The sequence below is a fragment of the Lutra lutra genome, chromosome 6 (assembly GCF_902655055.1).
Source record: "Lutra lutra chromosome 6, mLutLut1.2, whole genome shotgun sequence".
Lineage (NCBI taxonomy): Eukaryota > Metazoa > Chordata > Mammalia > Carnivora > Mustelidae > Lutra > Lutra lutra.
This window is the reverse complement of record NC_062283.1, coordinates 130,883,124-130,910,062: the sequence shown is the minus strand read 5'-3', so window position 1 is coordinate 130,910,062 and position 26,939 is coordinate 130,883,124. Positions and strand designations below refer to the sequence as shown.

Sequence of the window (26,939 nt, the reverse complement as noted above, 5' to 3'; positions counted from 1 at the left end):
TGGCATGATATATTCAGAGCACTAAACAAACAAACAAACAAAAATATGCTGCCAAGAATACTATATCTAGCTAGGCTGTCACTGAAAATAGAACTAGAGATAAAAAGCTTCCAGGACAAACAAAAACTAAAAGAATTTGCAAACACCAAACCAGTCCTACAGGAAATATTAAAGGGGTCCTCTAAGCAAAGAGAGAGCCTAAAAGTAACAGAGCAGAGGGGCACCTTGGTGGCTCAGTGGGTTAAAGCCTCTGCCTTCAGCTCGGGTCATGATCTTAGGGTCCTGGGATTGAGCCCCATATCAGGCTCTCTGCTCAGCAGGAAGCCTGCTTCCCTTCCTCTCTCTCTGCCTGCCTCTCTGCCTGCTTCCTCCCCTCTCTCTGCCTGCCTCTCTGCCTACTTGTGATCTATCTCTCTGTCAAATAAATAAATGAAAAGAAAATTAAAAAAAATAATAAAAGTAATAGACCAGAAAGGAACAGAGACAATATACAGTAACAGTTAGAGGCAATACAATGGCCCTAAATTCATAGTTTTTAATGGTTACCCTGAATGTAAATGGGCTAAATGACCCACTCAAAAGACGCAGGGTATCAAAATGGGTGAAAAAACAAGACCCATAGATATGCTATCTGCAAGAAACTCATTTTAGACGCAAAGACATCTCCAGATTTAAATTGAGGGGGTGGAAAACAATTTACTGTGCTAATGGACATCAAAAGAAAGCTGGGGTGGCAATCCTTATAGCAGATAAATTAGATTTTAAGCCAAAGACTATAGTAAGATATGAGGAAGGACATTATACCATCCTTAAAGTGTCTGTTCAACAAGAAGATCTAATAATTTTAAATATCTATGCTCCCAACACAGGAGCAGCCAACTATATAAACCAATTAATAACAAAAATCAAAGAAACACATTGACAATAATACAATACTAGTAGGGGACTTTTACACACCCCTCACTGAAATGGACAGATCATCCAAGCAAAAGATCAACAAGGAAATAAAGGCCTTGAATGACACACTGGACCAGATGGACATCACAGATATATTCAGAACATTCCATCCCAAAGCAACAGAATACACATTCTTCTCTAGTGCACATGGAACATTCTCCAGAACAGATCACATTCTGGGTCACAAATCATGTCTCAATAGGTACCAAAAGATGTATATGTAGGGATCATTCCCTACATATTTTCAGACCACGGTGCTTTGAAACTAGAACTCAACCACAACAGGAAAGTTGGAAAGAACTCAAATACATGGAGGCTAAAGACCATCTTACTAAAGAATGAATGGTCCACCAGGAAATTAAAGAAGAATTTTTAAAAATTCATAGAAACAAATGAAAATGAAAACACAACATCCCAAAATCTTTGGGATGCAGCAAAGGCGGTCCTGAGAGGAAAGTATATAAAAATACAAGTCTTTATCAAGAACAAGAAAGGTCTCAAATACACAATCTAACCCTACACTTAAAGGAGCTGAAGAAAGAACAGTAAAGAAACCCTAAACTAAGCAGGAGAAGAGAAATAATAAAGATCAGAGCAGAAATCAATGAAATAGAAACTAAAAGAACAGTAGAACAGATCAACAAAACTAGGAGCTGGATCTTTGATAAATCAATCAATCTTTGATTGATAAATTAGTAAGATTGATAAATCCCTTCTCAAAAAGAAAAGAGAAAGGACCCAAATTAATAAAATCATCAATGAAAAAGGAGAGATCACAACCAACACCAAAGATACACAAACAATTATAAGAACATATTATGAACAACTATACATCAGCAAATTTGACAATCTGGAAGAAATGGATGTGCTCCTAGAGATGTATAAACTACCAAAACTGAACCAGCAAGAAATAGAAAATCTGAACAGATCCATAACCAATAAGGAGATTGAAGCAGTCATCAAAAATCTCCCAAGAAACAAGAGCCCAGGGCCAGATGTCTTCCCAGGGGAATTCTACCAAACACTTAAAGAAGAATTAGTACGTATTCTCCTGAAACTGTTCCAAAAAATAGAATTGGAAGGAAAACTTCCAAACTCATTTTTATGAGGCAAGCATTACTTTGATCCCCAAAGCAAAGACCCCATCAAAAAGGAAAATTATAGACCAATATCCTTGATGAACATGGATGCAAAAATTCTCACCAAAATGCTAGCCAATATGGTCCAACATTAAAAAGGATTATTCACCACAACCAAGTGGGATTTATTCCTGGGCTACAAGGTTGATTCAACACCCACAAATCAATCAATGTGATACAATATATTAATAAAAGAAAGAACAAGAACCATATGATACTCTCAATAGAGGCTGAAAAAGCATTTGACAAAGTACAGCATCCTTTCCTGATCAAAACTCTTCACAGTGTAGGGATAGAGGGTACATACCTTAATATTATCAAAGCCATCTGTGAAAACCCACAGCGAATATCATTCTCAATGGGGGAAAACTGAAAGCTTTTCCTGTAAGGTCAAGAACATGGCAGGGGTGTCTACTATCACCACTGCTATTCAACATAGTACTAGAGGTCCTAGCCTCAGCAATCAGACAACAAAAAGAAATAAAAGACATCCGAATCAGCAAAGAAGAAGTCAAACTCTCACTCTTTGCAGATGATATGATACTTTATGTGGAAAACCCAAAAGACTCCACTCCAAAACTGTTAGAACTCATACAGGAATTCAGTAAAGTGTCAGAATAAAAAATCAATGCTCAGCAATGTCCACAATATGGAAAGAACCTAGATGTCCATCAACAGATGAATGGATAAAGAGGATGTGGTGTATATATATACATTGGAATACTAGACAGTCATCAAAAGAAATGCAATCTTGCCGTTTGCAATGATGTGGATGGAACTAGAGGGTATTGTGCTGAGTGAAATAAGTCAATCAGAGAAAGACAATTAACAATGATCTCCCTGATATGAGGAATTTGAGAGGCAGGGTGGGGGATATGGGGGGGTAGGGAAGGAAAAAATGAAATACGACAGGATTGGGAGGAAGACAAACCATTAGAGACTCTTAATCTCACAAAACAAACAGAGGGTTGCTGGGGGGAGGGGGTATGGAGAGGGTGGTTGGGTTATGGACATTGGGGAGGGTATGTGATATGGTGAATGTTGTGAAATGCATAAGCTTGATGATTCACAGACCTGTACCCCTGAGCCAAAAAATATATTATATGTTAATAAAAATAATTAATTTTAAAAAATAAATAAAATGAAATCAATGCTCAGAAATCAGTTGCATTTCTATACACCAACAGCAAGACAGAAGAAAGAGAAATTAAGGAGTTGATCCCATTTACAATTGCACCCAAAACCATAAGATACCTAGGAATAAATCTAACCAAAGAGGAAAAGAAACTATACTCAGAAAATTATAGAACACTCATGAAAGAAATTGAGGAAGACACAAAGAAATGGAAAACATTCTGTGCTCATGGATTGGAAGAACAAATATTGTGAAAATGTCTATGCCACCTAGAGCAATCTACACATTTAATGCAATCCCTATCAAAATATCATCAACTTTGTGGAGCATAACAAATAGCATGGAGGACAAGGGGAGATGGAGAGGAGAAGGGAGTTGAGGGAAATTGGAAGGGGAGGTGAACCATGAGAGGCTATGGACTCTGAAAAACAATCTGAGGGTTTTGAAGGGGCGGGGGGTGGGAGGTTGGGGAATCCAGGTGGTAGGTATTGTAGAGGGCACAGATTGCATGGAGCACTGGGTGTGGTGCAAAAATAATGAATACTGTTACGCTGAAAAAATAAAAAATTTTAAAAAAATATTATCAACTTTTTTCAAAGAAATGGAACAAATAATCCTAAAATTTATATGGGACCAGAAAAGACCCTGAATACCCAGGAATGTTAAAAAAGAAAACCAAAGTTGGTGGCATCAGAATTCCAGACTTCAAGCTCTATTACAAAGCTGTAATCATCAAAACAGTATGATAATGGCACAAAAACAGACACAGAGATCAATGGAACAGAATAGAGAGCCCAGAAATGGACCCTCAACAAAGGGAGGACCTGCTTCAACAAAGCAGGAAAGAATGTCCAATGGAGAAAGACCGTCTTTTCAACAAATGATGTTGGGAAAATGGGACAGCCACATGCAGAATGAAACTAGACCATTTCCTTAAGCCACACACAAAAAATGACTCAAACTGATGAAAGACCTCAATGTGAGAGAGGAATCCACTAAAATCCTTGAGGAGAACACAGGCAGCAACTTCCTCGACCTCAGCCGCAGCAACTTCTTCCTAGAAACATCGCCAAAGGTAAAGGAAGCAAGGGCAAAAATGAACTATTGGGACTTCATCAAGATAAAAATCTTTTGTAAAGCAAAGGAAATAGTCAACAAAACCAAAAGACAACCAAGGGAACGGGAGAAGATATTTGCAAATGGCATATCAGATAAAGGGCTTGTATCCAAAATCTATAAAGAACTTATCAAACTCATCACCCAAAGAACAAACAATCCAATCAAAAAATAGGCTTAAGACATGAACAGACATTTCTGCAAAAAATACATTCAAATGGCCAACAGACACATGAAAAAGTGCTCAACAACACTCAGCATCAGGGAAATACAAATTAAAACCACAGTGAGATACCACCTCACACCAGTCAGAATGGCTAAAATTAACCAGTCAGGCAATGATAGGTATTGATGAGGATGTGGAGAAAGGGGAACCCTCTTACACTGTTGGTGGGAATGCAAGCTGGTGCAGCCACTCTGGAAGACAATAAGCAGGTTCCTCAAAAAGTTGAAGATAGAGCTGCCCTACGATCCAGCAATTGCACTATTGGGTATTTACCCTAAATATACAAATGTAGTGATCCTAAGGGGCATCTGCACCCCAATGTTTATAGCAGTAGTGTCCACAATAGCCAAACTGTGGAAAGAGTCTAGATCTCCATCAACACATGAATGGATAAGGAAGATATTTTATATATATATATACACATATATGTGTATGTGTGTGTGTGTGTGTGTGTGTGTATATATATATATATATATAATGGAATACTACACAGCCATCAAAAAAAACCAAAAATCTTGCCTTTTACAACAATGTGGATGAACTAGAGAGTATTATCCTTAGTGAAATATGTCAATCAGAGAAAGACAATTATCATATGATCTCACTGATATGAGGAATTTGAGAAACAAGACAGAGGATCATAGGGGAAGGGAGGCAAAAATGATACAAGATGAAACCAGAGAGGGAGACAAACCATAAGAGACTCTTAATCTTAGGAAACAAACTAGGTTGCTGGAAGGGAGGGAGGTGGGAGGGATGGGGTGGCTGGATGATGGACATTGGGGAGGGTATGTGCTATGGTGAATGCTGTGAACTGTGTAAGACTGACAGTTCACAGACCTGTACCCCTGAAACAAATAATACATTATATGTTAATTTAAAAAAAGAAAATAAAAGAAAAAAATTAACTCACAATCAATTAAGGATGTTAACATAAGACCTAAAACTATAAAACTCTTAGACAAAAACAAGGGAAAATCTTCATAACATTAAATTTGGTAATGATTTCTTGGATATGACACCAAAACACAGGCAAAAAAAAAAAAAAAAGAGGCAAAAGTAGATAAATGTGACTACGTAAAACTTTAAAACTTCTATGCATCAAAGGATGCAATTAACAAAGTGAAAATCAACCCACGGAAAGAGAGAATATATTTGTAAATCATACATCTGATAAGCGGTTAATATCCAGAATATATAAAGGACTCCTACAGCACAATAACAATTAAAATCAAATAACTCAATTAAAAAATGGGCAAAGGACTTCTACAGATATTTTTCTAAATATGATATACAAATGACTGATAAACATATCAAGACTCTCAAAATCACTAATCATCAGAGAAATGCAAAGCAAAACCAAAATGAGATTATCACCTCATCCATTAGGATGGCTAGTAATAAGAAGAAGAAGGAGGAGGTGAAGGAAGAGAAGGAAGAAAGGTAGGGAAGAAGAGAGGGAGAGAGAGAGGGCGGGAGAGAGGGAAGAAGGAAGGAAGGAAGGAAGGAAGGAAGGAAGGAAGGAAGGAAGGAAAGGAAGGGAGGAAAGAAGGAAGGAAGAAAATAACAAGGGCTGTTGAGAATTCAGAGAAATTGAAACCCTACCAGACAAAGCTGGTAGTATTGTCAAATGCTGCACCTGCTATGGAAAATAGTATGGAGGTTCCTCAAAAAAATTAAAACAGAATTACCTTATGATCCAGCAATTCTATTCCTGGGTTTATACCCAAAAGAACTGAAAGCAGGATTTCAAAAAAGTATTTACATATCCATGTCCCTAGCAGCATTATTCACAATAGTCATGAGGCGGAAGCAACCCAAACATCCATCAACAGACAGATTCTCAAAAAACATGATGGATATACATAAGGGAATATTATTCAGCCTTAAAAAGGAAGGAAATTCTGATATATCCTACAAGATGGGTGAACCTGGGTGAGTAAAAGAAGTCAGTCATACAAATACAAATACTGTCTGATTTCACTAATAGGTGGTACCTAGAGCAGTCAAACTCATAGAGACAGAAATTAGACTGGTAGTCATCAGGGACTAGAGGGAGGGAAGAATGAGGAGTTATTGTTTAATGGGTTAACAGTTTCGGTCTGCTGGATGTAGAGTTCTGGTGATGGATGGTGGTGATGATTACCCAACAATATGGATATACTAAACGGCACTGAACTGTACACTTTAAAAATAGTTAAACTATGGGGCGCCTGAGTGGCTCAGTGGGTTAAAGCCTCTGCCTTTGGCTCAGGTCATGATCCCAGGGTCCTGGGATCGAGCCCCGCATCGGGCTCTCTGCTCAGCAGGGAGCCTGCTTCCCCCTCTCTCTCTGCCTGCCTCTCTGCCTACTTGTGATCTCTCTCTGTCAAATAAATAAATAAAATCTTTTAAAAAAATAAAAATAAAAATAGTTAAAATAGTAAAATTCATGGTATATGTATTTTACTACCATTTAAGAAAAGAGGCAGAAAATAATATAAAGAGGTCCCATGTACTCTTCACTCCATTTCCCCCAATGTTAACATCTTGCAAAAGCATAGCACAGTATCACAACTTGGACATTGAGTTTGATATAGTCAACTCATAGAAGAGATCCATCACCACAAGGATCCCTTGTGTTGCTCTTTTAGAGCCATTCTCCTTTCCCTTCCTCACCAGTCTCCCCTACAATCTACGCATCTGTCTTCATTTCTCTTAGTCATTTCAAGAGCATTGTATAAATGAACTCATACAGTCTTTATGGGACTGACTTTTTTTTCACTCCCAGAGTTCTCTGGAGATGCATCCAGGTTCTGGGGTATATCACTAGTTTGTTGTGTTTTTTTTTGTTTTTTTTGTTTGTTTGTTTTTTTACAGCTGACTGGTATTCCGTGGTATGGGATATACCACGATTAATTTATTTACCCATTGAAAGACATCTGTGGTGTTTCCAGTTTGGGGCTATTGAGAATAAAGCTGGTAAAATGTTCTTGAAAAAAAAAAGGGGGGGGGGCGCCTGAGTGGCTCAGTGGGTTAAGCCTCTGCCTTCGGCTCGGGTCCTGATCCCAGAGTCCTGGGATCGAGCCCCACCTGGGGCTCTCTGCTCAGCAGGGAGACTGCTTCCCTCTCCCTCTCTCTGCCTGCCTCTCTGCCTATTTGTGATCTCTCTCTCTGTCAAATAAATAATAAAATCTTAAAAAAAAAAAAAAGGGAGAGGAAATCTGGTCACATGCAACCACATGGATGGATCTTGAGGACATTGTCCTAAGTGAAATAAGCCAGTCACCAAAAGACTAATACTGTATGAGTCCACTTATATGAGGTGTGTAAAGGTGATAAAATTCAGAAACAGAAAGTAGAATGGTGGTTTCTAGGGACTATGGGGAGGAGGAAGTTGGGAACTGTTGTTTAATAGGTACAGAATTTCAGTTTGGCAAGATGAAAAAGTTCCAGTACGTCTGTTTCATGACAGTGTGAAAATACTAAACACCACTGAATTGTGCACTTAAAATGATTAAGATGAGAAAATTTTATCCCATGTGCTTTTTGCCACAATTAAATAAGATAATTTCATCCAGTATTTTTGTTTCACAGATGAGGAAACAAACTCACGGAGGTTGTGGGGCTAGACTGATACCACATAGAGACTTAGTGCCAAAGCTGGAACAATTGTTACTTTCTACTGAAAATTAACAGTATTATAAAATTTGGGCAATTAGATTAGAAAGTTCCAAATAAAGCCTTTATAGAGAATCAATGGCTAATATTTCTTAAACAGGAAGGAAAATTCAATTTTCTGAGAATAATTTCAGCAAGAATTTTATCTACAAGGGAACATAGCTATTTTCTTACCTTCAAAAACTTTGCTTGGAGTTGCATTAATACATCTATTCTTCTCCTTTCTTTTAGTCTAGTCAAAATCTTCTTTTGCCAAGGATCACATTTTGGCTTAATCTAGTGGACAAACATGTTCACACAAAGTTACAACATAACAGAATGGTTCTCAATAAAAGTTGCAAGCAAAGCAAATGGGATCTAGCCTCTGCTAGAAAGTTTGTTAGAGCATGTGAAGACTTGGAAGAGGTCTGCATGGGTTTATGATCCATGGAGGGAGAAGGCAGCAGCAGTTCCTGTTGGTGCCTGGCTTATGAGATCATCTGGGATCACACAGCACAATCCATGTGCAGGAGGAACCCTAAATCCTTCAGTGTTGGAAACCACACTTGACCTATAGGGCAAGAGAAGTTCTCCCACAAAGATTCCACATGTAAAATTTTACCTTACCCCTTAACAGGGAATATTTCAAAAATTAGTTCTGTAATACATTTAGCTATACATTAGCTATAAATACATCAATGTACTTGTAACTTTCAAATTTATATCTAGCTCTAAGCTCCAGTATGTGATATCCAACCACCTCCTTGATATCTATAGTTGGAAGGCAAATGTAACAACTTAGAACAGAAAGTCTGGCTTTCCCTATACCAATCACCTATTTGCTCAAGCCCCATTCCTTAGGTGTAATCTTTGATTTCTCTCCTTTCCATCCATTCATCTTTACCACGTAAGACTTCTTTCCTACACAATATAGCTGATCCTCATTATTCACGGATTTTGTATTTGCAAATTTTTCTCACTAAAATTTATTCGTAACCCCAAAATCAGTTTTGGCAGATCTATCCTGGTTTTCATGGACATGCAAAGAATGGTGAAAATTTTGAATCACCCAACTCCACATTCCCAGCTGAGGTCATACACGGCAACATTCAGACTTCTTGTTCCAGCTCTCATTCTGTAAACAAGTGTCTTTTTGTGGTCTAGTTAGTGACACATTTCTATATTTTTGTGGTTTTTTGTTGATGATTTCAATGTTTAAAGTGGCCCCTAAGTATAGTGCCGAGGGGTTGCCTAGTGTTCCTAAGTAGGAAGGCTGTGACATGTCTTATGGAAGAGATATTTATGTTTGATAAGCTTTGAGCATGAGTTATATTGCTATTGGCCATAAGATCAATGTTAACGAATCAAAAACATATATTAAAGTATCTTTAAACAGAAATACACATAAAGCAAGGTTGTGTATCTATCAGTTGATGAACCTAACCTTGTATTTCCCCTGTGAGCAATGGTTCAGTTTTTGTTAATTCAGGGTTTGTGGCAACTTCACAGAACATAGCTACCCCAAACAATGAGGATCAACTGTGCTTACCATTACCCCAAATCACCTTGTTTAATCTGCTTACTTGTGTATTGTTTGTGTATCTCCGGAACCAAGGGTCATTCCTGACACACAGTATATACTCAGTGAATAGTTTTTGGTTCAAAAGCTGGATTTATACAACTCCGTTATACCTTTGAGTGTTATTCTTGGTTCTAGCCAAGCAGCCAAGTTCACTAACAAGAATGGACCCAATAGGGGCACCTGGGTGGCTCAGTGGATTAAAGCCTCTGCCTTCAGCTCAGGTCATGATCTCAGGGTCCTGGGATCGAGTCCCACATCGGGCTCTCTGCTAGGCGGGGAGCCTGCTTCCTCCTCTCTCTCTCTCTCTACTTGTGATCTCTCTCTCTGTCAAATAAATAAAATCTTTGAAAAAAAGAAAAAAAAAAAAAAGAATGGACCCAATAGACAGTATGGGGGCTTTCCAGAGAAGGCAGGTCAACACAGCTAACTTCAACATAGACACACAGCAGGAAGAAGCTGGGGGAACCTGGTATACAGGGCCAAGCACCTACCATTTGTCCCATGGGACAGTTTGCTTAGGGCATTGAGGAGAGGAGACAGTAGGAATGTGACAGACCTGGTGCTGCCAGGTTGCCTGGCCTGCTTGGAGGATACTTTGTGACAGGTGACTGTCACCACAAGTCTCCTTACCTTTATAAAGGAAGTCCAGTTAGCTCTCTTTTTCAAGGCCATACCAGGACCTGACAAACCCAAATTCTCCACTTTAGCTATCTCAGCATCATAATCTGGAAATGTTTGCATTCTCTGCTGCTCCATGAAGATGCTTCGGAATTTTTTTGAAACCTAAATAGGATTAAGAAGAGAGAAGTGGAACCCAGAAAAAGTCTCAGATTGTAGGCAATTTCAAAACCAGCTCTTGAGGGGTGCCCGGGTGGCTCAGTTGTTAAGCATCTGCCTTCAGCTTGGGTCATGATCCCGGGGTTCTGGGATCAAGCCCCGCATCGGCTCCCTGCTCAGTGGGAAGCCTGCTTCTCCTTCTCCCACTCTCCCTGCTTGTGCTCCCTCTCTTGCTGTGTCTCTGTCAAATAAATAACTTAAATCTTAAAAAAAAGAAAAACAAACCAGCTATTGGTTGCCTTTGGGACAGTCTTGGGAGGTAAACTAATTCATAAAACATGACTGTGGCAGTAACAGGTGCTGAATATTGTAACTGTGAGGCACGCGTATTCAGTTAACTCATTACCATAATTATGTATATATGTGCTACTTGTTCTGAATATCTGCTCCAAAGAGAGTTGGGGGAAATCAGAGGGAGAGATGAACCATGAGAGGCTGTGGATGCTGAGAAACAAACTGAGAGTTCTGGAGCGGGGAGGTTGGGGGGTCGGATGAGCCTGGTGGTGGGTATTAAGGAGGGCACGTATTGCATGGAGCACTGGGTGTGGTGCATAAACAATGAATCTTGGAACATTGGAAAAAGTAAAGTTACATTTAAAAAAAACAAAGATTGGAATTTATTTATTTATTTATATATATTTTGAGATGGACCCTAAATGGGAAGTAAATTTGTCCACCTTTAGAAATACATTCACTTTTTCTGGCCACCTGGTAAACTAGAAAATCTACAGGTTAGATAAATTCTCGTTCCAGAAACCTGATCAAGATGTTGCTAGAGAGAAGGTTCCAGATGCTGGGACCTATTAAAACACTTTATGGTATCTCGGTCAATTCCTTCACCTCTCATTTTCAGACTGAGGCTACTAGTGCTTTCTGTGACATAAATTCCTCCTGCCAAAATGTAGAACACTTCTTCCTCCCGTCTCCAGAGAGCCCAGGCTTACTGAGCCTGTGGTAGTACCTTCCTCATTGCACTGGCCACACTACATCATGATTTCAATACCTGGTGAACTTCCTGAGGGCACAGACTATGAATCTCAAGAACCAACCACATGGGGATGTTTGCATAACAATGTGTTTGTAATTAATGCCTCTAAACTGTGCACTTATGAATGGTTAAAATGGTCAATCTTATGTGTATTTTATTACATGCACACACACATAGAACCTACCACAGTGCTGGCACATACTGGGGCCTTAACAAAGGTTTCTGGAATGAGAGAATGAGTTTAATGAGTTACAGAGCTAAAGATTCTTCCACTTGATGCTGGTACCTTGTGGACTGTGCTATCCAATACTGTTGCCCCTAGCTACATGTGGCTGTTTAACATTTAAATGTGAATCATCAAAATTAAATAAAATGTAAAATTTAGTTCTTCAGTTACACTACCCACATTTTAAGTGCTCAGTAGCTGCATGGGTAACATACTGAACCGTGCAGATTCAGATCCCATCCATCAGCGCAGGAAGTTCAAGGAGACAGTACTCGTCTAGGGCTAGGGTGGCAAAGTTCTTCTTAAAGGGCCAGATAGTAACTATTTTAGCCTTTGCAGACAATACATAGGTCTCTGTTGTACTACTCAACTCTGCAGTTGTGGTGTGAAAGCAGTCAAATGTAATACGTAAGTGAATGGCTATGGATGAATGCTGATAAAACTTTATTTAAAAATAAGAAGCAGAGAGTGAACTACAGGCTATACTTTGCTTATCCTGCTCTAAGGAATTAGAGAACCAGAATAAACAGTATTCAAATAGAAGAACTCTTCGTACACATGAAAAAAAATGTTGTAGGGGCCCCTGGGTGGCTCAGTGGGTTAAAGCCTCTGCCTTCGGCTCAGGTCATGATCCCAGGGTCCTGGGATGGAGCCCCGCATCGGGCTCTCTGCTCAGCAGGGAGCCTGCTTCCTCCTCTCTCTCTGCCTGCCTCTCTGCCTACTTGTGACCTCTGTCTGTCAAATAAGTAAATAAAATCTTTAAAAAAATGTTGTAATGTGATCATTCTGTGAACACAGGCATTGCACATAATACTGTTATAAGAAAGTCAGAACTGGACACTATCACTGTATAATAATCTATTATTTGGAAATATAGGAAATAATCTATTCTTTGGGGACAGTGTGATCAACAGCCTCATGTTGTTTTGTTATCATTGATGAGAGTCTACTGTGTTATAATTTATTTGTATTTATTTTGACTCTTTTAAAACAGCACCTTATTGCCATTCCAGTTTTCACCTATCATAATACTTGCTGATACTGAGGGTAAGGATACTCCCATAGAAGCACCCTGCTCTAGAGATGCCTAGTGGCTAGTGCCTGGAGCATCTGACTCTTGGTTTCATGATCTCATGGTTGTGAGACAGAGCCCCTATTGGGCTCTGCACTCATCTCAGAGTCTGTTTCAGATTCTCTCTCCCTCTCCCTCCTGCTCACACATGCTTGCTCCCTTAAGTAAATAAATAAATAAAATCTTAAAAAAAAAAGAAGAAGAAGAAGAAGTGCTCTTCTGTAGATAGTGTTGCTGGTGATAATGAAAAGAAAGGCAAGAGCTAAAACATCATCACCTTCAAAAAAACTGAAGAACATCTGATACCACCAGTTTCAGGAAGTGTAAAGAGACTGTGTTACATACAGAAATAATCCTAGTAAAATCATGCAGAGAAAGCACACATGGAAGTAAAACCTGAATATCAAGGCAAGTGGTGATAGAGAAGACAGTGGCTCCTTCTTACACAAAGGACATTCAAAAACATTCATATTTGATTTTTGCCTGTTTGGATCAATTAGTTTAGTACTTTTACCTAGCAAATATATATACTTGCAAATATTACACACCCAGAGCTAGATAAATATCTGTATTGTGGATGCTTCAGCTGAAAACTTTATATTATAAACTTGAAACTGTGTACACATAATCCTATTTTTCTCTTTGAAATAAGTTCTAACATGGCTTTCGTTAATATGAGGCTTTTTTAAAGGAAGTGCAACAGTGTTATAGCAGAGCAGACTGCATGATTTTAAAAATCACTATGCAATATAAACTCTATTGAATATATAAGGCATCTTGCCAAAGGAGAGCTATTACAACACATTGTGAGAATCAAAGGGCTGGAGACTTTAGATAACTCCATTACGCAAATCTGCCAAATACTGGCTACATTTATATCATCCACTATGGACTCTAACCTACTTTTTTCTTTAAATTCTGCAGAAAAGTCGATCCTGCAATCCCTCTGGGTTGTACACTCAAGGGTCCCAGCACTCTTAACAGAGGAGAACTTCAAGTGCCAATCTAAATCTCACCCATTATTATTATTATATTTTCTCACTCTAGAAACAATTGTGGCAGGAAAGATATCCAACTTTGTGGCAAATAGTAGTGTTTTCTTTCATGAACACCTATCTTTTATTAAGAAAGAGTCCATCAAGTACCAAGTTAAAAAGCTCCATTTCCTGAGCAGCATCCCTCAGCTCCTCCACGTCATAGGAGATACTGAAATGGGAGAGCAGGAGCCCCAGCGGAGGTTTCAGTTCTTCTCTTTCAGTTGTGTGTTGGGGCAGGAAAAAAGCAGTTTCTGTTCTTGTCGGCCCTAAAAAAATCCAAAATCAAGAGCATGAAGAGCAATGAACACTAGCTGGGGAGAGAAAATGGAGTGTCCTTTGAGATAAATGGAGGCAAGTTCTCCTCTGCTGACAGGAAGGGTCATTCTGCTTTGTCCAACCTTCTCTGCTATAATTTAGACACTGCACCACACTAGGCCACACCTATCTGACAAACTCTTGATGCTGGCTTTCTGGGGGAGGGAGCGAAGACCACTCACCTTCACAGGGCCTATAGGAGAAACCCAACAGACCCTTTGGGGAATGACTTAGTGGGAGGAGAACTACCCATAGTCCTTTGTGGCAAACTAAGAGCATGATTTATAAATTAAACAACAAATTAGAAGAAGGTGAGAGCCTTTATTTATCTCCTTTTGCCTGGCTCACTTCTGTTCATTTCTAAGGACCTAGTTTGGACTCTCTTCCTTTGAGATGCCTTCTCTGACTCCCCACAATCAAGCTGGCTGTCTCTTCGTGTGCTCCTGTGTCACTGTACATATCCCAAGCAAATATGTCACTCAGAGTAGAAACCTAATTAGGTTTCTTAGTCATCTCTAACACAGGATAAGGGCAGGAAGACCATTAAATTGATTCAGATAAGGAAATTACTTTAAAAATATATCATATTCAAACAGAAAGAGGTATTAGATATAATTTAATCTGAAATGTTTATTTTGGAGATGAATATATTGAAGCCCAATGAGATGAAACGACCTAAATATGCAGGCCCACAGTGAGGCCATGACAGAAACACATCTAGAATCCAGAACTCCCAACTTCAATTTCATTGCTTCTTTTCTTCTCTCTTTATTTGCCAGTTATAAAGATAGAGATAATAATGGCTAAGAAAAGTACATATTTTTTCATCAGAAAATACTAAAAACTTGTTTATCAAGAAGATATAACTTCTTGTTATATAGAAAAATTTCAAGCAAGATCATGTGACAAAATAACACATGTGCAAAGCGACAATCTTCCTTCTCATTACCCTAGGGGAAAGAAGACTAATTTCTTACCTGAAATGCTGGTATCCACAGGGCCTGGAGATACAGAACCCTGGTTGTTAGAGTTGATGTCATCGACACAGACCTTTTCATCCTCCTGACCAGCCTCCGGATCTTCATTAACAGCTACACTCAGCACTTTGGAGATGGGCAAATACTGGAGAGACTAGAGAAAAGCACCACCAAGAGGCCAAATGCCAAACTCAACTCTCACAGAAGCTTCCAGACTCAGGTTCAGGAGCAGCCCTTTTTTTTTTTTTTTTTTTTTTTTTAAAGATTTTATTTATTTATTTGACAGAGAGAAATCACAAGTAGGCAGAGAGGCAGGCAGAGAGACAGGAGGAAGCAGGCTCCCCGCTGAGCAGAAAGCCCGATGCGGGGCTTGAACCCAGGACCTGGGATCATGACCTGAGCCGAAAGCAGTGGCTTAACCCACTGAGCCACCCAGGCGCCCCGAGGAACAGCCCTTTGATAGAGGAGACTTAGTAATCTGATAGTTGGGCCTTAGGAACCTGTTCAACCATGGGGTGCTAAATCTGGATCTGAGGGACCTGTTGCAGTCACTAGTGTTAAGCAACCTTAACCTCTAACTGGGTCTACATTATCAAGCATCCATAATGGACAAGACACTGTGTGAAGTGCTAGGTATACCAAGAAGAATTAAGCTGTGGGCCAATCTCAGAGAGTTTACAGTTTAGTGGGGAATGGAGACTTATGAGGAGAGTGTTATTATATCACGTGACTGGGGAGAGAGAATTCAGAGGTAGACTCTGTAGTGACTGGCTGGGGAAGGGCTGAAATTAGGATGATGGCCAGTTTGGGTAACTTTGTGGATGGTGGTATCACTGAGATAAGCCGTAGAGAAGTAGGAAAAGATTTAGGTGGCAAAATAATAATAATAATCAGATTATTATTATTATAAAATATATTTTTACATTATTTGTATATTTATATATTATTTCTATATTTATATTAATTTATATATTATATATTTATATTAATATATTAATATAGTTATATTATATATTATAAAATATATAAATATGTAAAATATATAATAATAATCAATAATATCAATAATAAAATAATAATCTTTCTGAAATGAAAACAGGATCACATCACTCATTTCTGATGCCTCTGGCCTAGGTTAGGGCCTCTCCTCTGTGACTCTCTTTGCTCTGTGCTTATACGTACTGTACTCTTTCTTACCACATCTTATTTCGGTTGACTATTTGGTTGCCCATTTTCCTACCAGCCCGGGACCCAGTTACTCTTCAGCAAAAGACCGTATTTTTGCTTCATGGCCCCGGACACATACCTGGCATATGTCAGACCCTCGTTAGATATTGCTGAATAAAAAAGTGGATCTAAATTGGACATCATAGGGGGGCACCTGGGTGGCTCAGTGGGTTAAAGCCTCTGCCTTCGGCTCGGGTCATGATCTCAGGGTCCTGGGATCGAGCCCCGCATCGGGCTCTCTGCTCAGTGGAGAGCCTGCTTCCTCCTCTCTCTCTCTCTCTCTGCCTGCCTCTCTGCCTACATGTGATCTCTGTCTGTCAAATAAATAAATAAAATCTTTAAAAATAAATAAATAAATAAATAAATAAATAAATAAATTGGACATCATAAATTCTGAACAAGATGATGAAAACAAGAACTTACAGAGTGAATATGAAATAATACAACAGAGATATCTTTGAGAAAACTAAATTAATGGGGTGGTTCCATTAGAGCAAGTTTTCAAAAGAAAAAGTTTTCAAAGGTTTCAAAGAAAAAAACTAGTGGCTCATTATTTTCCTGTCATTTGTATGGTAAGTACAATACAGAAACAGTGACAATCCAAAAGTAGGTGACAGGTATGAGAAAACAATACTGACCATCATTGAGAGGGCACCACAGCATCACATAGCTATGTTTCACACACCTGTAGGTAGTGGTGAATGGTTGTGAGTGATTGTAGGTGACACACAAACCACTTTGTGTAAATAGTCAGGTCTTCCTGTGTGACTAAGTTAGAAGGATTGCTTTTTCCCATAAGGAAGTTTTCCCGTGCAACAGACAATCTTTCAGCTCTCTGGATGGCATCATTGTACTCCTGCATAATGTAGGCAACTTGTTTCTGTATAAGAGTAAGGCAGAGACAGAACATGGTTATTTGCAAGCCTTATTCTCTTGTGTCATTTGCTTCCATTTGCTTCCAAGCATAGTCTAATGCTGTTTGGGGGCCAAATAAGAGGCTCCTGGATTATCAAAGTTCTTTCACATTCTGAACTTGACTGACAATGGCAGCAGTCACATTCTTAGGAGAGAGAGACTTCAGCAAAGAGTCAGTGCATTCAGATGTTTGGTAACTGAAGGTGGCTTCTTTACTCTTTGGCTTTTTAGCAGAGGAAGCCAAATCCATGAAGAAAAATGCATTTTCTATAATACAAAGTTTCCTTCAAATCTCATCCTTAAAAACAGGTGCCAAACGGGGCGCCTGGGTGGCTCAGTGGGTTGAGCCGCTGCCTTCAGCTCAGGTCATGATCTCAGGGTTCTGGGATCAAGTCCCGCATTGGGCTGTCTGCTCATCAGGGAGCCTGCTTCCCTCTCTCTCTCTCTCTACCTGCCTCTCTGTCTACTTGTGATCTCTCTCTGTCAAATAAATAAATAAAATCTTAAAAAAATATAGGTGCCATTATCTTCTGCCACAGGCAGAAGAGCAAATAGGTGCATCCATTAGTTCCTTTCCCATCTCTAGCCATGACTTTTAAAAAAACAGACAAGATACATTGTTGTAATAATGTAAACTGATACAGCCATTATAGAAATGGTATGGAGATTCCTCAAAAAATTAGAAATGGGAATACTATATAGTCTAGGAATCCCAGTTCTGGGTACATATCTGAAGAAAACAAAATCAGTATCTCAAAGAGATTATCTGTATTCCCATATCCACTGCAACATTATTCCCAATAGCCAAGCTATGAAAACAACCTAAGAGCCTGTTTATGGATGAATGGATTAAGAAGATGTGATATATATAACATATCACATCTTCTTAATATATTTTATATGTTTATTTATATTATTTATATTAATTTATATAATATTATATATATGTATATATATCTATATCTAAAATGGAATATTATTCAGTTACAAGAAAGAAGGAAATCCTAATACTTGTGACATTAAGAATGGACCTGGAGGACATTATGCTAGACAGAAACAAGCCAGACAGAGGAAGACAAATACTATATGATCATATGACAAATTAAAACAATGTTAAACTCACAGAAGCAGAAACTAAAACAGTGGTTACCAGGGGCTACAGGGTGAGGAACTATTGGTCAAAAGGATACAAATTTGCAGTTATGAAGGATGAATAAGTCCAGAGATCTAATGTACAGGTATGATGACTATACTTAATAATATATATTGACAGACTTGCTGACCATTTTGTTTCATTATAAAAGACAACCCAAATGTTCTGTTCCCAGGCTTCCTACCTTGTAAAGGGGATAAAGTTGCTCCATAATCTTACTCTGCTGGCAAAACCTCTTCCATCTAAGCATGTGCAAATATTTACTCTGGGCCAACTGGATAATTCTCTCTGTATAATACTTTAACAGAAAAAAAAAAACAATAAAAATTAACACTTAGAACACAAGTATAGTAGAAAGACTGAATTAAGACTTAAGAATACTAACAATAGGAAAATCAGTCTCTGGTTTTTTCAGAAAGATAGATTTCTCTACATGAAGATCATAAAATTAAGAAACCTGGCTCAAGATACCATTAAGTTTTAGGGTGCCTGGGTGGCTTAGTGGGTTAAAGCCTTTGCCTTCAGCTCAGGTCGTGATCCCAGGGTCCTGGGATCAAGCCCTGCATAGGGCTCTCTGCTTAAAAGAGAGCCTGCTTCCTCCTCTCTCTCTCTCTCTGCCTGCCTCCCTGCCTACTTATGATCTCTGTCTGTCAAATAAATAAATAAAATCTTTTAAAAAAATATTAAAAAAAATAAAAAGATACCATTAAATTTTAAATAAAGCAAGTATGTGTTTCTAAACCTATATGATCTTTTGCCAATTTAACAGATTGTAGTTTCATTTATCAATTAGTGATCAATTAACAGTGATATAAAAGCCTATATAATTGTCTAAGGCTAAGCTCAAAATTTCTTCAAAACTGAAGTTATGAGTCTAAAAAATACAAAGCACATTATAGATAAGTTATAGGTTTTAATCTTAAGACCAGAAATTTTATTCAGATTAAAAATAGTTAAATAAACCAACCATTTTAGATGTTTTCTTTCCAATAATAAACATATTAATGGCCATGATGGAATAAGTAGGACCAGACTCATCCTTCCGTCATAAACAACTAGAAAATAGGATAAAATAAACAAGACAACTATTTTCTGACCTAAGACAACAACACAGTGCAGGACTGTGGTCCTTCAGAGAAAGGAAAGAAATGAAAGAAGCCCTACAACCACCTTGGTTTTCTGTCTGGAGAAGGCAGTTTCTGAACCGGGAAGTAAGAAAGGGAATCCTGAGCAGAGCACAATGGTTTCTCTGAGTTAAGCAGTAAGAAAATGAAGCTTAGGAGGCTGAGACAGCTGGAGTTTGCAGGGCAGAGGACTGGAAAGGGGGATGGTAGGCCAAAAAAGGGCTCCAGAAATCTGCATAGAGATCTCAAACTCAGCACTATTGTTGGCATGTGGCACTGGATAATTCTCTGTGGTGGGGACTGTCCTGTGCAGAGCTGGATGTTGGCAGCCCTGGCCTCTTCCCACTCTGTGCCAGCAACAATCCACTCTCAAACCATGACAAACTAAAATGTCTCCAGACTTCGCCAAATGTCCACCATCTCTACCCTCCCCTTCTCTCCCCTGAGAATCACCGATAAACACAAAAGAACGAAGAGTGCCAGAATGATAGGGAAAGAGAATCTTGGATGAAGATAAAGACAAAAGTTGAACTTGCAAATAGAATCTCAACATCTTTTATTTCTTTGTGATTCATTTATTTCTTCATTCATTGCTAACTAGTTGCTAATGAACTAATTTGTATGCATAATGAGGGTATAACTCATAACACAAAAGAACAAAGAATTTTAAAAATCACGATACATGCCTATTATAAGAAATTTAGAAAATATATCAGAGTAAAAAGAGGAAGTCATTGTTCTGCCATCCAAAGAGAGTGATTGCTGACATTTTGATCCATGTCCATCGTGTGAGTTTTCTGCATATTATGTGACCATTATTATGGCACACACAGACATGCCAGGTTTTGTTCACTAATGTTACATAAAAACAATAATTTCTTATGCTCAAAAATGTTTAATGGTAGAACATATTCTATCAAGTATCATACTGTTTTTCTTAACTCTTTCTCCTAGTGTTAGATATGTAGGCATTTCTGATTTTTTCACTTTTATTATAACGCTGCAATAATAATCCTTACAGAAAACATTTTCTGGGGCCCCTGGGTGGCTCAGTTGGGTAAGCATCTGCCTTCAGCTTGGGCCATGATCCTGGGGTCCTGAGATCAAGCCCCATGTTTAATGAACTCTCTGTTCAATGAGGAGTCTGCTTCTCCTTCCCTCCATTCTCCTTCTTGTTCTCGCTCTTTCTCTCTCAAATAAATAAATAAATAAATGCAATCTTTCAAAAAAAAGAAAAACTTTTCTACCACATTTTGAGTTATATTCTAAAAGATATTTCCATAAATATCTTCCTTAGCTAAGCCAAGAGCTCTTTAGGACTGAGACTTTCTTAGTATTGTATTGCCTCATAATACCAGCATAGAGAGTAACTGATAGTCAATTGTAGAGTGACTATAACTAAACGGAACTGAACTATGATTTGGGTCTCTAAGAAAGAACAGAATTTATACTAATTAAGTTCTGCAAACTACACAGGTAGAGAAAAGCGTACCCTGGCCAGAGGATATACCAGAAAGCCAACTTTCCTCATACATTTCTATTAATTTCCAGATTTCTTTTTCAGATTGCTACAGGACTTACCTGCAACAGAAGCAAAGGTAAATTTTCCGGAGTGTACTCTCTTCTTAGGCAGCTCTCTAGCTCCCTCTGCATGACATCTGCTTGAACAACAAGGGGCTTTGACTCAGCCACCTGAACCCAGGGCAACAGAGCAGGCCCACAAAAAGAAATAAGGAAGTAAGATTATCATTGTTTATGAAAGCAAATGACATACAATTTCTGATAGTTTTTACACAACACATCACACTGTTATACCTCAACTTCCATATAACAAATCTTAATATCACAAATCAAGAAACAGTAAAATTTTGAAACATCACAAAAAGTAGGTATCTCCAAAGAAGTAGTGGCCTGCTCTGATCTAGTAGCATTGGGCTATTTCGTTTTCATAACACTGTCAGTAACATCAGCTGATTATTTGCAAAACGTTCGCAAAATCCAACATCTTGCTATATTAACAATGCAGTTGTGTATTACAATCATGCTCTCCTACTAACCTGTAAAGTTTTCTTTAGAGCCAGTTCCCTTTCTCTTCTGAAGTAAGAAATGTCCTTTGGTATTCGAACAGAGCTGTAGAAAGATTTATGCAATAGACGCTGTAGTTATAGAAACCGTCATAAATGAAGTTACAGATAGGCCCTGATTAATCTGTAACTCTTCACAACTGCTCATTGCTACATAACTATCATATTATACTGTATTATTGAGAGCACATAAAAACCACATGCTTCTGTCTCAGTCTGAATCTCTCTTGTGTATACCTCATGTTTGCTAACCTTTTCCCTGGGCCAATTTTCCTCTCCTTTACCCCAAACACGGTCTTTCATACAACCCTTGGTTTACCTGTCTGGTTTCAATTCCAGAATAAAGGAAGAGGCACAATGGTGATTCTTCTTTCCCTTACCTATACTTCCCCCAGTAACCTCAGCTCTACCAAGTGCTTATCAGACATCTATCTTGAACCCTACATAAAACTAGTATCTTATCATTTAAACAGAATGTTTTTATTTTTGTGTTCTTGCTAATTTATCAAGCATGAAATACCTTGGAAATTATTTTAACCAAATTCTACTATCTGAGCCTAGTCACAAAGGGGTTGTTGGCAGAATGGGCTCTGACATGAGAAGGCACAAGCAGTACTGCTGTGGGACCCAGGAATGGCATAGAATCCTGTAGCAGGAAGAAGGGAGCTCTCCCCATTTGGGGTAAGACCCACCCCAAGGCTTGGCAGCTTTGGAAACACCATGGGATAACACCTCTGGTGTAGACATCACTGTCTTAAGATGAAACTTTGCAAACAGTAACAACAAGCCACAGCAAGTAGCTGTGAAACACATGTAAGAAGCCGCCTAGAGATTTGAAAGGGTTTATAGGCAGCAGAGTTTAGGTTAATCATGTTTGTACAACCTTATTAGTCCCCATGGGTAAGTTTTAAGGAAAAATGAAAATAGACTATTAGTTTGTACACTTGTCAGCCATTCCCTCACTGGGTGCAGTGGTCTTGTGAAAAGACCAGTCAGGAGGTCCCTCAGCCACATGAGTCAAAGCAACTCATTGAACCATTTGTGTTGAATTCCCAGCTGATGTTGGAGGTAATGTCTCCCTTATCTCCTCACATCTTGGCTTTGATTTAAAAAAAAAAAAAAAAAAAAAAAAGAGGCAAGCTCTGAAAAGGCCTTAAGAGTAAAAGCATTACTAAATCAAAGCTATAACTTCTGTGAGTACTGGGTACCTGAATCCTGGTGGCAGCCTCATGGAGGTCAATAACCAATAACCAACAAGAAAGGGAACAGGCAGTCAGGGAAACAGAGGAAGCCATCCCTTTCCTACCCTCTTGTCTTCAAATTTCTTTGGCATGCTGGAAGATTGGGCAGTGTCCTCGGCTTAGCTGCCAAACCTTCTCTTACTCAAATCATGTTTTTCATTTCAGTTAATCTCGAAGTGTCCATGAATGAGATTGGTGGTGGGTACATCAACCCACAAAAAAGAAATTCACTTATGTGTTCATCAAGTATTGTTTATGTAACATACATTCATTCATTTATTCATTCAGCAAGCATTTATGAGACACTTAACCACTACAAAGACTTGGGCTTATGAGAGCAAATTTATGAACAAATGCAGAAAAGAAAAAAAAAGAAAAAGAAAAATGACCAACGCACAATTATCCTACAGTTCTCAATAATTTTTTTCAATCTAGAGGGGAATGAGAATGCTAAAGTGATTATTAGAAGTGGACACTTTACATTTGCCTTGGACTCCAGAACCTATCACAACACCTGGTTTGCAGAAATTGCTCAGTATTTGTCAATGTAATAGGTAGATTCTTCTAGGTGTGGTGTTTAGTAGTGTTTAGTGGTTTGGGGGAGTAAAGAAATACAAGGATCCAGAGATTTCCCATCACTCTATTCTAAAAGATAAAAGAGACTTCAGGAAGCCTTTCTTAGGACAATATATAAAGACGTCAAAAACAAGGTCAAATTCAATGAGAACATTTCTGGGTAAAATAAGATCTCTTTTCAATGAGTCTGATTTCTATAATAGCTTCTGGAACTTTAAGACAATGGTATTTGTGAAATGTAGGAGCACTTTTCTATTTTCTTTGGTAAGACATTGCCTCTAAATGCCTTGGCAATTCTAGAATACAGGTAAAACAGACAGCCATAAAGTCTAGCTTGAGATAATGCCAGTTGTCTGTATAAAAAGAAGAGGAAGCTGATGGAGATTATGGGGTGAAAGTAGGGGCAAAAGCCCTGAAGACCATGCCCTCTCACTACTACTATTTACCTGTAAGCTGGAAGAGTCTCCTGTTCTTCTATCTCAGACTTTAGCTCAGTCAGTTGCATAGCCAGTTCTTTTTCTAACTGCTGGATCCTTTCTGTGGAAGCGATCTTATAAATTTCATCCATGATTTGCATTTACCACTTTACTATATCCCTGAAAAACAAGAGTGCAAAGCTTGTCTATCTTTCTTCAAAAAATCATGTCAACTTTGTGAAAATGTATGCTTTTGCAATTTGAGGAAACAGGCTGCCTAGACTGTTGTCATTTATGATTTGATGACCATTTAGTAAACAGTAGTGAAAAAAGAAATTAGAACCTCCATTGACTATTCCTTTGTTCAGCCCAGTTCACCATCAGAAACATCTCCACTCCAGCTTTGATGATGGTGGTTTATTAAAATGAGAATGTATCCCTCTGGTCCAACCCCTCTAGTCTTCATAAAGTCTTGTGGGAATTACACACTAAATGTTATTAATGTTGGTTAAGGCTTTCTCCTAGAATCACTTCAAGTGAAACAAACAGTTGGTGTGTACAGGTATGGAAATCAACCTAACACGATCATGATCCATGCACTTTGGAGTTTGGAAGAAAATCATACTTAAGGATTTAACTGTTTGTTCTTTATTTTGAATGTTTGTATTTGGCTTATTACTTTAATCATTAAATAAAATAGTTCATAACCCCCCAGCCCTACTCCACCCAGTTCATAGCCTGTCAAATGCAGTGCAGTTGTTTTCTAAGTACTTTGTGTGAATATTCTAATTAACAACATAGATTAACTGCATGACCCAGAATGGGACCTATGAATTGCAGGGGATACAGAAGATGATGTGTTTCCTGTGTTACTGCTGCCCTCATCTGTCCTGGACAGGTGGGGTAAAATAACTCTTGGTTATATTAGAGAGATTTAAAATATTTAACCTTTCCCTTTTTCCTTGGACATTTCTAGGTTTTCATTTTTCCTTTCAGAGCTATTTCATTTTCACAAGTTAATCTGCTAACATTCCAACAGATAATTAAGCGGTAGAGATGTTTTGTGTAGAGACTTCCTTTGGGGACTACTTACTCTATCAATATTAAAAACAGAAATGAGCATTCATGCTCAGTCTAGGTTGTAAGCCTGCTGAGTAATAAATTTGTCATGTTTGGCACCCTGCTGGAGCACAATAAAATGCACTGTTGTTCTTAGCAAAAGTAAAATGCTGTTATGAAAAATATTTGCCACTTGGCAGTGTCCTTTCAAGTTGGGCAAAGAGTTAAGCAGCTGCCTTAACAGCTGCATTCCAATTGGCAGCCAAGAGCGGCAGCAACATAGACTGGCTGATTCTTCTCCCAAAGGATGGACATTCTGCCTCATTTCCTGATCAGTTTCAACACTTCACAGCTCAGAAATGAGAACATTTAATCCTGCACTGTTTAGCTTCCTACACAGTTGAGTACAGTTCTCACAAAGTTATCATAAGGAGAGGTCAGTCTTTGACAACTGTCCATGAAATGGATCCAATGCAGGGGAATCTCTGCCTGCTGAACAGTCACATCTAGTGTTAGAGACATCTGTGTGTGTAGGCTAGAAGGTGGGGTAGGGTGGATTCCATTTACTGAGCACCTATTCTGTGTCAGGCAGGCACTGGGACTTCTTTTAAAGTCTCAGAAAAGAGATTCTCAAAAATTATTTCAATGGCCTTTAAAGAATAATAAGTATATTTGATTAACTACTGATTGTAAATAAATAAAAAAAAAACCTGTTTAAAAGTGGTAAAATCTAAACTCTAAGACAAAGATAGTAAGATTAGCTTGAGCAGCATTTGTGGGTGTTCAATGGGTGGTTAAAGTGGGCTCTGATGGGCTTAAAGCAGGCATGTCTAGAAGAGAAATACTGAGTAACTTTAGACTCTGCTAGGAAAATACTATGTTAAAAACTTCAGGGTGGGGGCGCCTGGGTGGCTCAGTGGGTTAAGCAGCTGCCTTTGGCTCAGGTCATGATCTCAGGATCCTGGGATCGAGCCCCGCATCGGGCTCTCTGCTCAGCAGGGAGACTGCTTCCTCCTCTCTCTCTACCTGCCTCTCTGCCTGCTTGTGATCTCTCTCTGTCAAATAAATAAATAAAATCTTAAAAAAAAAATAAAAATAAAAAAAATAAAAACTTCAGGGTGACTACTAGAAGAATAGAAATGTGGCCTAGGCCATCTCAAACAAGTAGAGTAAAGAGTAGAAATGGGTCTTGTAAATCCAATAGAATTCAGAAAAAGAGAAGGGCAAGATGGTGGAGGAGTGGGGGACTCTGTTTCAACCGGTCCCCTGAATTTAGCTAGGTATGTCCCAGGCTACTCTGAACACCCACAAAATCAGCCTGTGATGTAAGATTATATGTCTGGATCTCTACAGGGACAGAGGATGGTCATCAAGAGGGTGCACCTTGTGTGGACTATGGTTGATATTTTCAACTCTGTATATTCCCTCAACCACCACTCAACAGAATGACTAGTAGTAGGAACTCCCAACAAAGAAAAGAACCAGGGACAATGGCCTCTCCCACAGACCAAATGGATATGGATATAAGCAAGATGTCTCAAATAGACTTGAGGGTAACAATTATGAAGACAGTAGCTAGGCTTAAGAAAGCCATTGATGGCAACATAGAATCTCTAAAGGTAGAAATGAGAGCTAATCAGTCTGAACTGAAAAACGCTATGAATGAGATGCAGTCTAAACTAGATACTCTAACTGCTAGGGTAAATGAGCCTGAAGAATGAATTAGTGATCTAGAAGATAAACTGATGGAAAAGAAGGAACAGGAAGAGGCCTGGAACAAACAGCTTAAAATCCATGAGAACAGACTTAGAGAAATCAACAACACAATGAAATGTTCCAATGTCAGAGTTATTGGGATCCCTGAGGGGGTGGAGAGAGAGAGAGGACTAGAAGATATA

The 26,939-nt window shown here is 38.7% G+C and overlaps 1 protein-coding gene across 1 annotated transcript in view; it reads right to left on the bottom strand.

The window, feature by feature from the left end:
- The window catches only part of LOC125102363 (uncharacterized), a 185,629-nt gene that overhangs the window by 134,033 nt on the left and 24,657 nt on the right, over window positions 1-26,939 (bottom strand). Inside the window, exons 2-10 of the mRNA XM_047733495.1 lie at window positions 24,013-24,162; window positions 21,723-21,795; window positions 21,247-21,357; window positions 18,726-18,839; window positions 17,159-17,353; window positions 15,247-15,400; window positions 14,063-14,220; window positions 10,425-10,577; window positions 8,408-8,509 (exon numbers count right to left, since the gene is read on the bottom strand). Coding sequence (XP_047589451.1) covers window positions 8,408-8,509; window positions 10,425-10,577; window positions 14,063-14,220; window positions 15,247-15,400; window positions 17,159-17,353; window positions 18,726-18,839; window positions 21,247-21,357; window positions 21,723-21,795; window positions 24,013-24,143 — 1,191 coding nt within the window. The 5' untranslated portion in view covers window positions 24,144-24,162. The remainder of the gene's footprint in view (window positions 1-8,407; window positions 8,510-10,424; window positions 10,578-14,062; window positions 14,221-15,246; window positions 15,401-17,158; window positions 17,354-18,725; window positions 18,840-21,246; window positions 21,358-21,722; window positions 21,796-24,012; window positions 24,163-26,939) is intronic.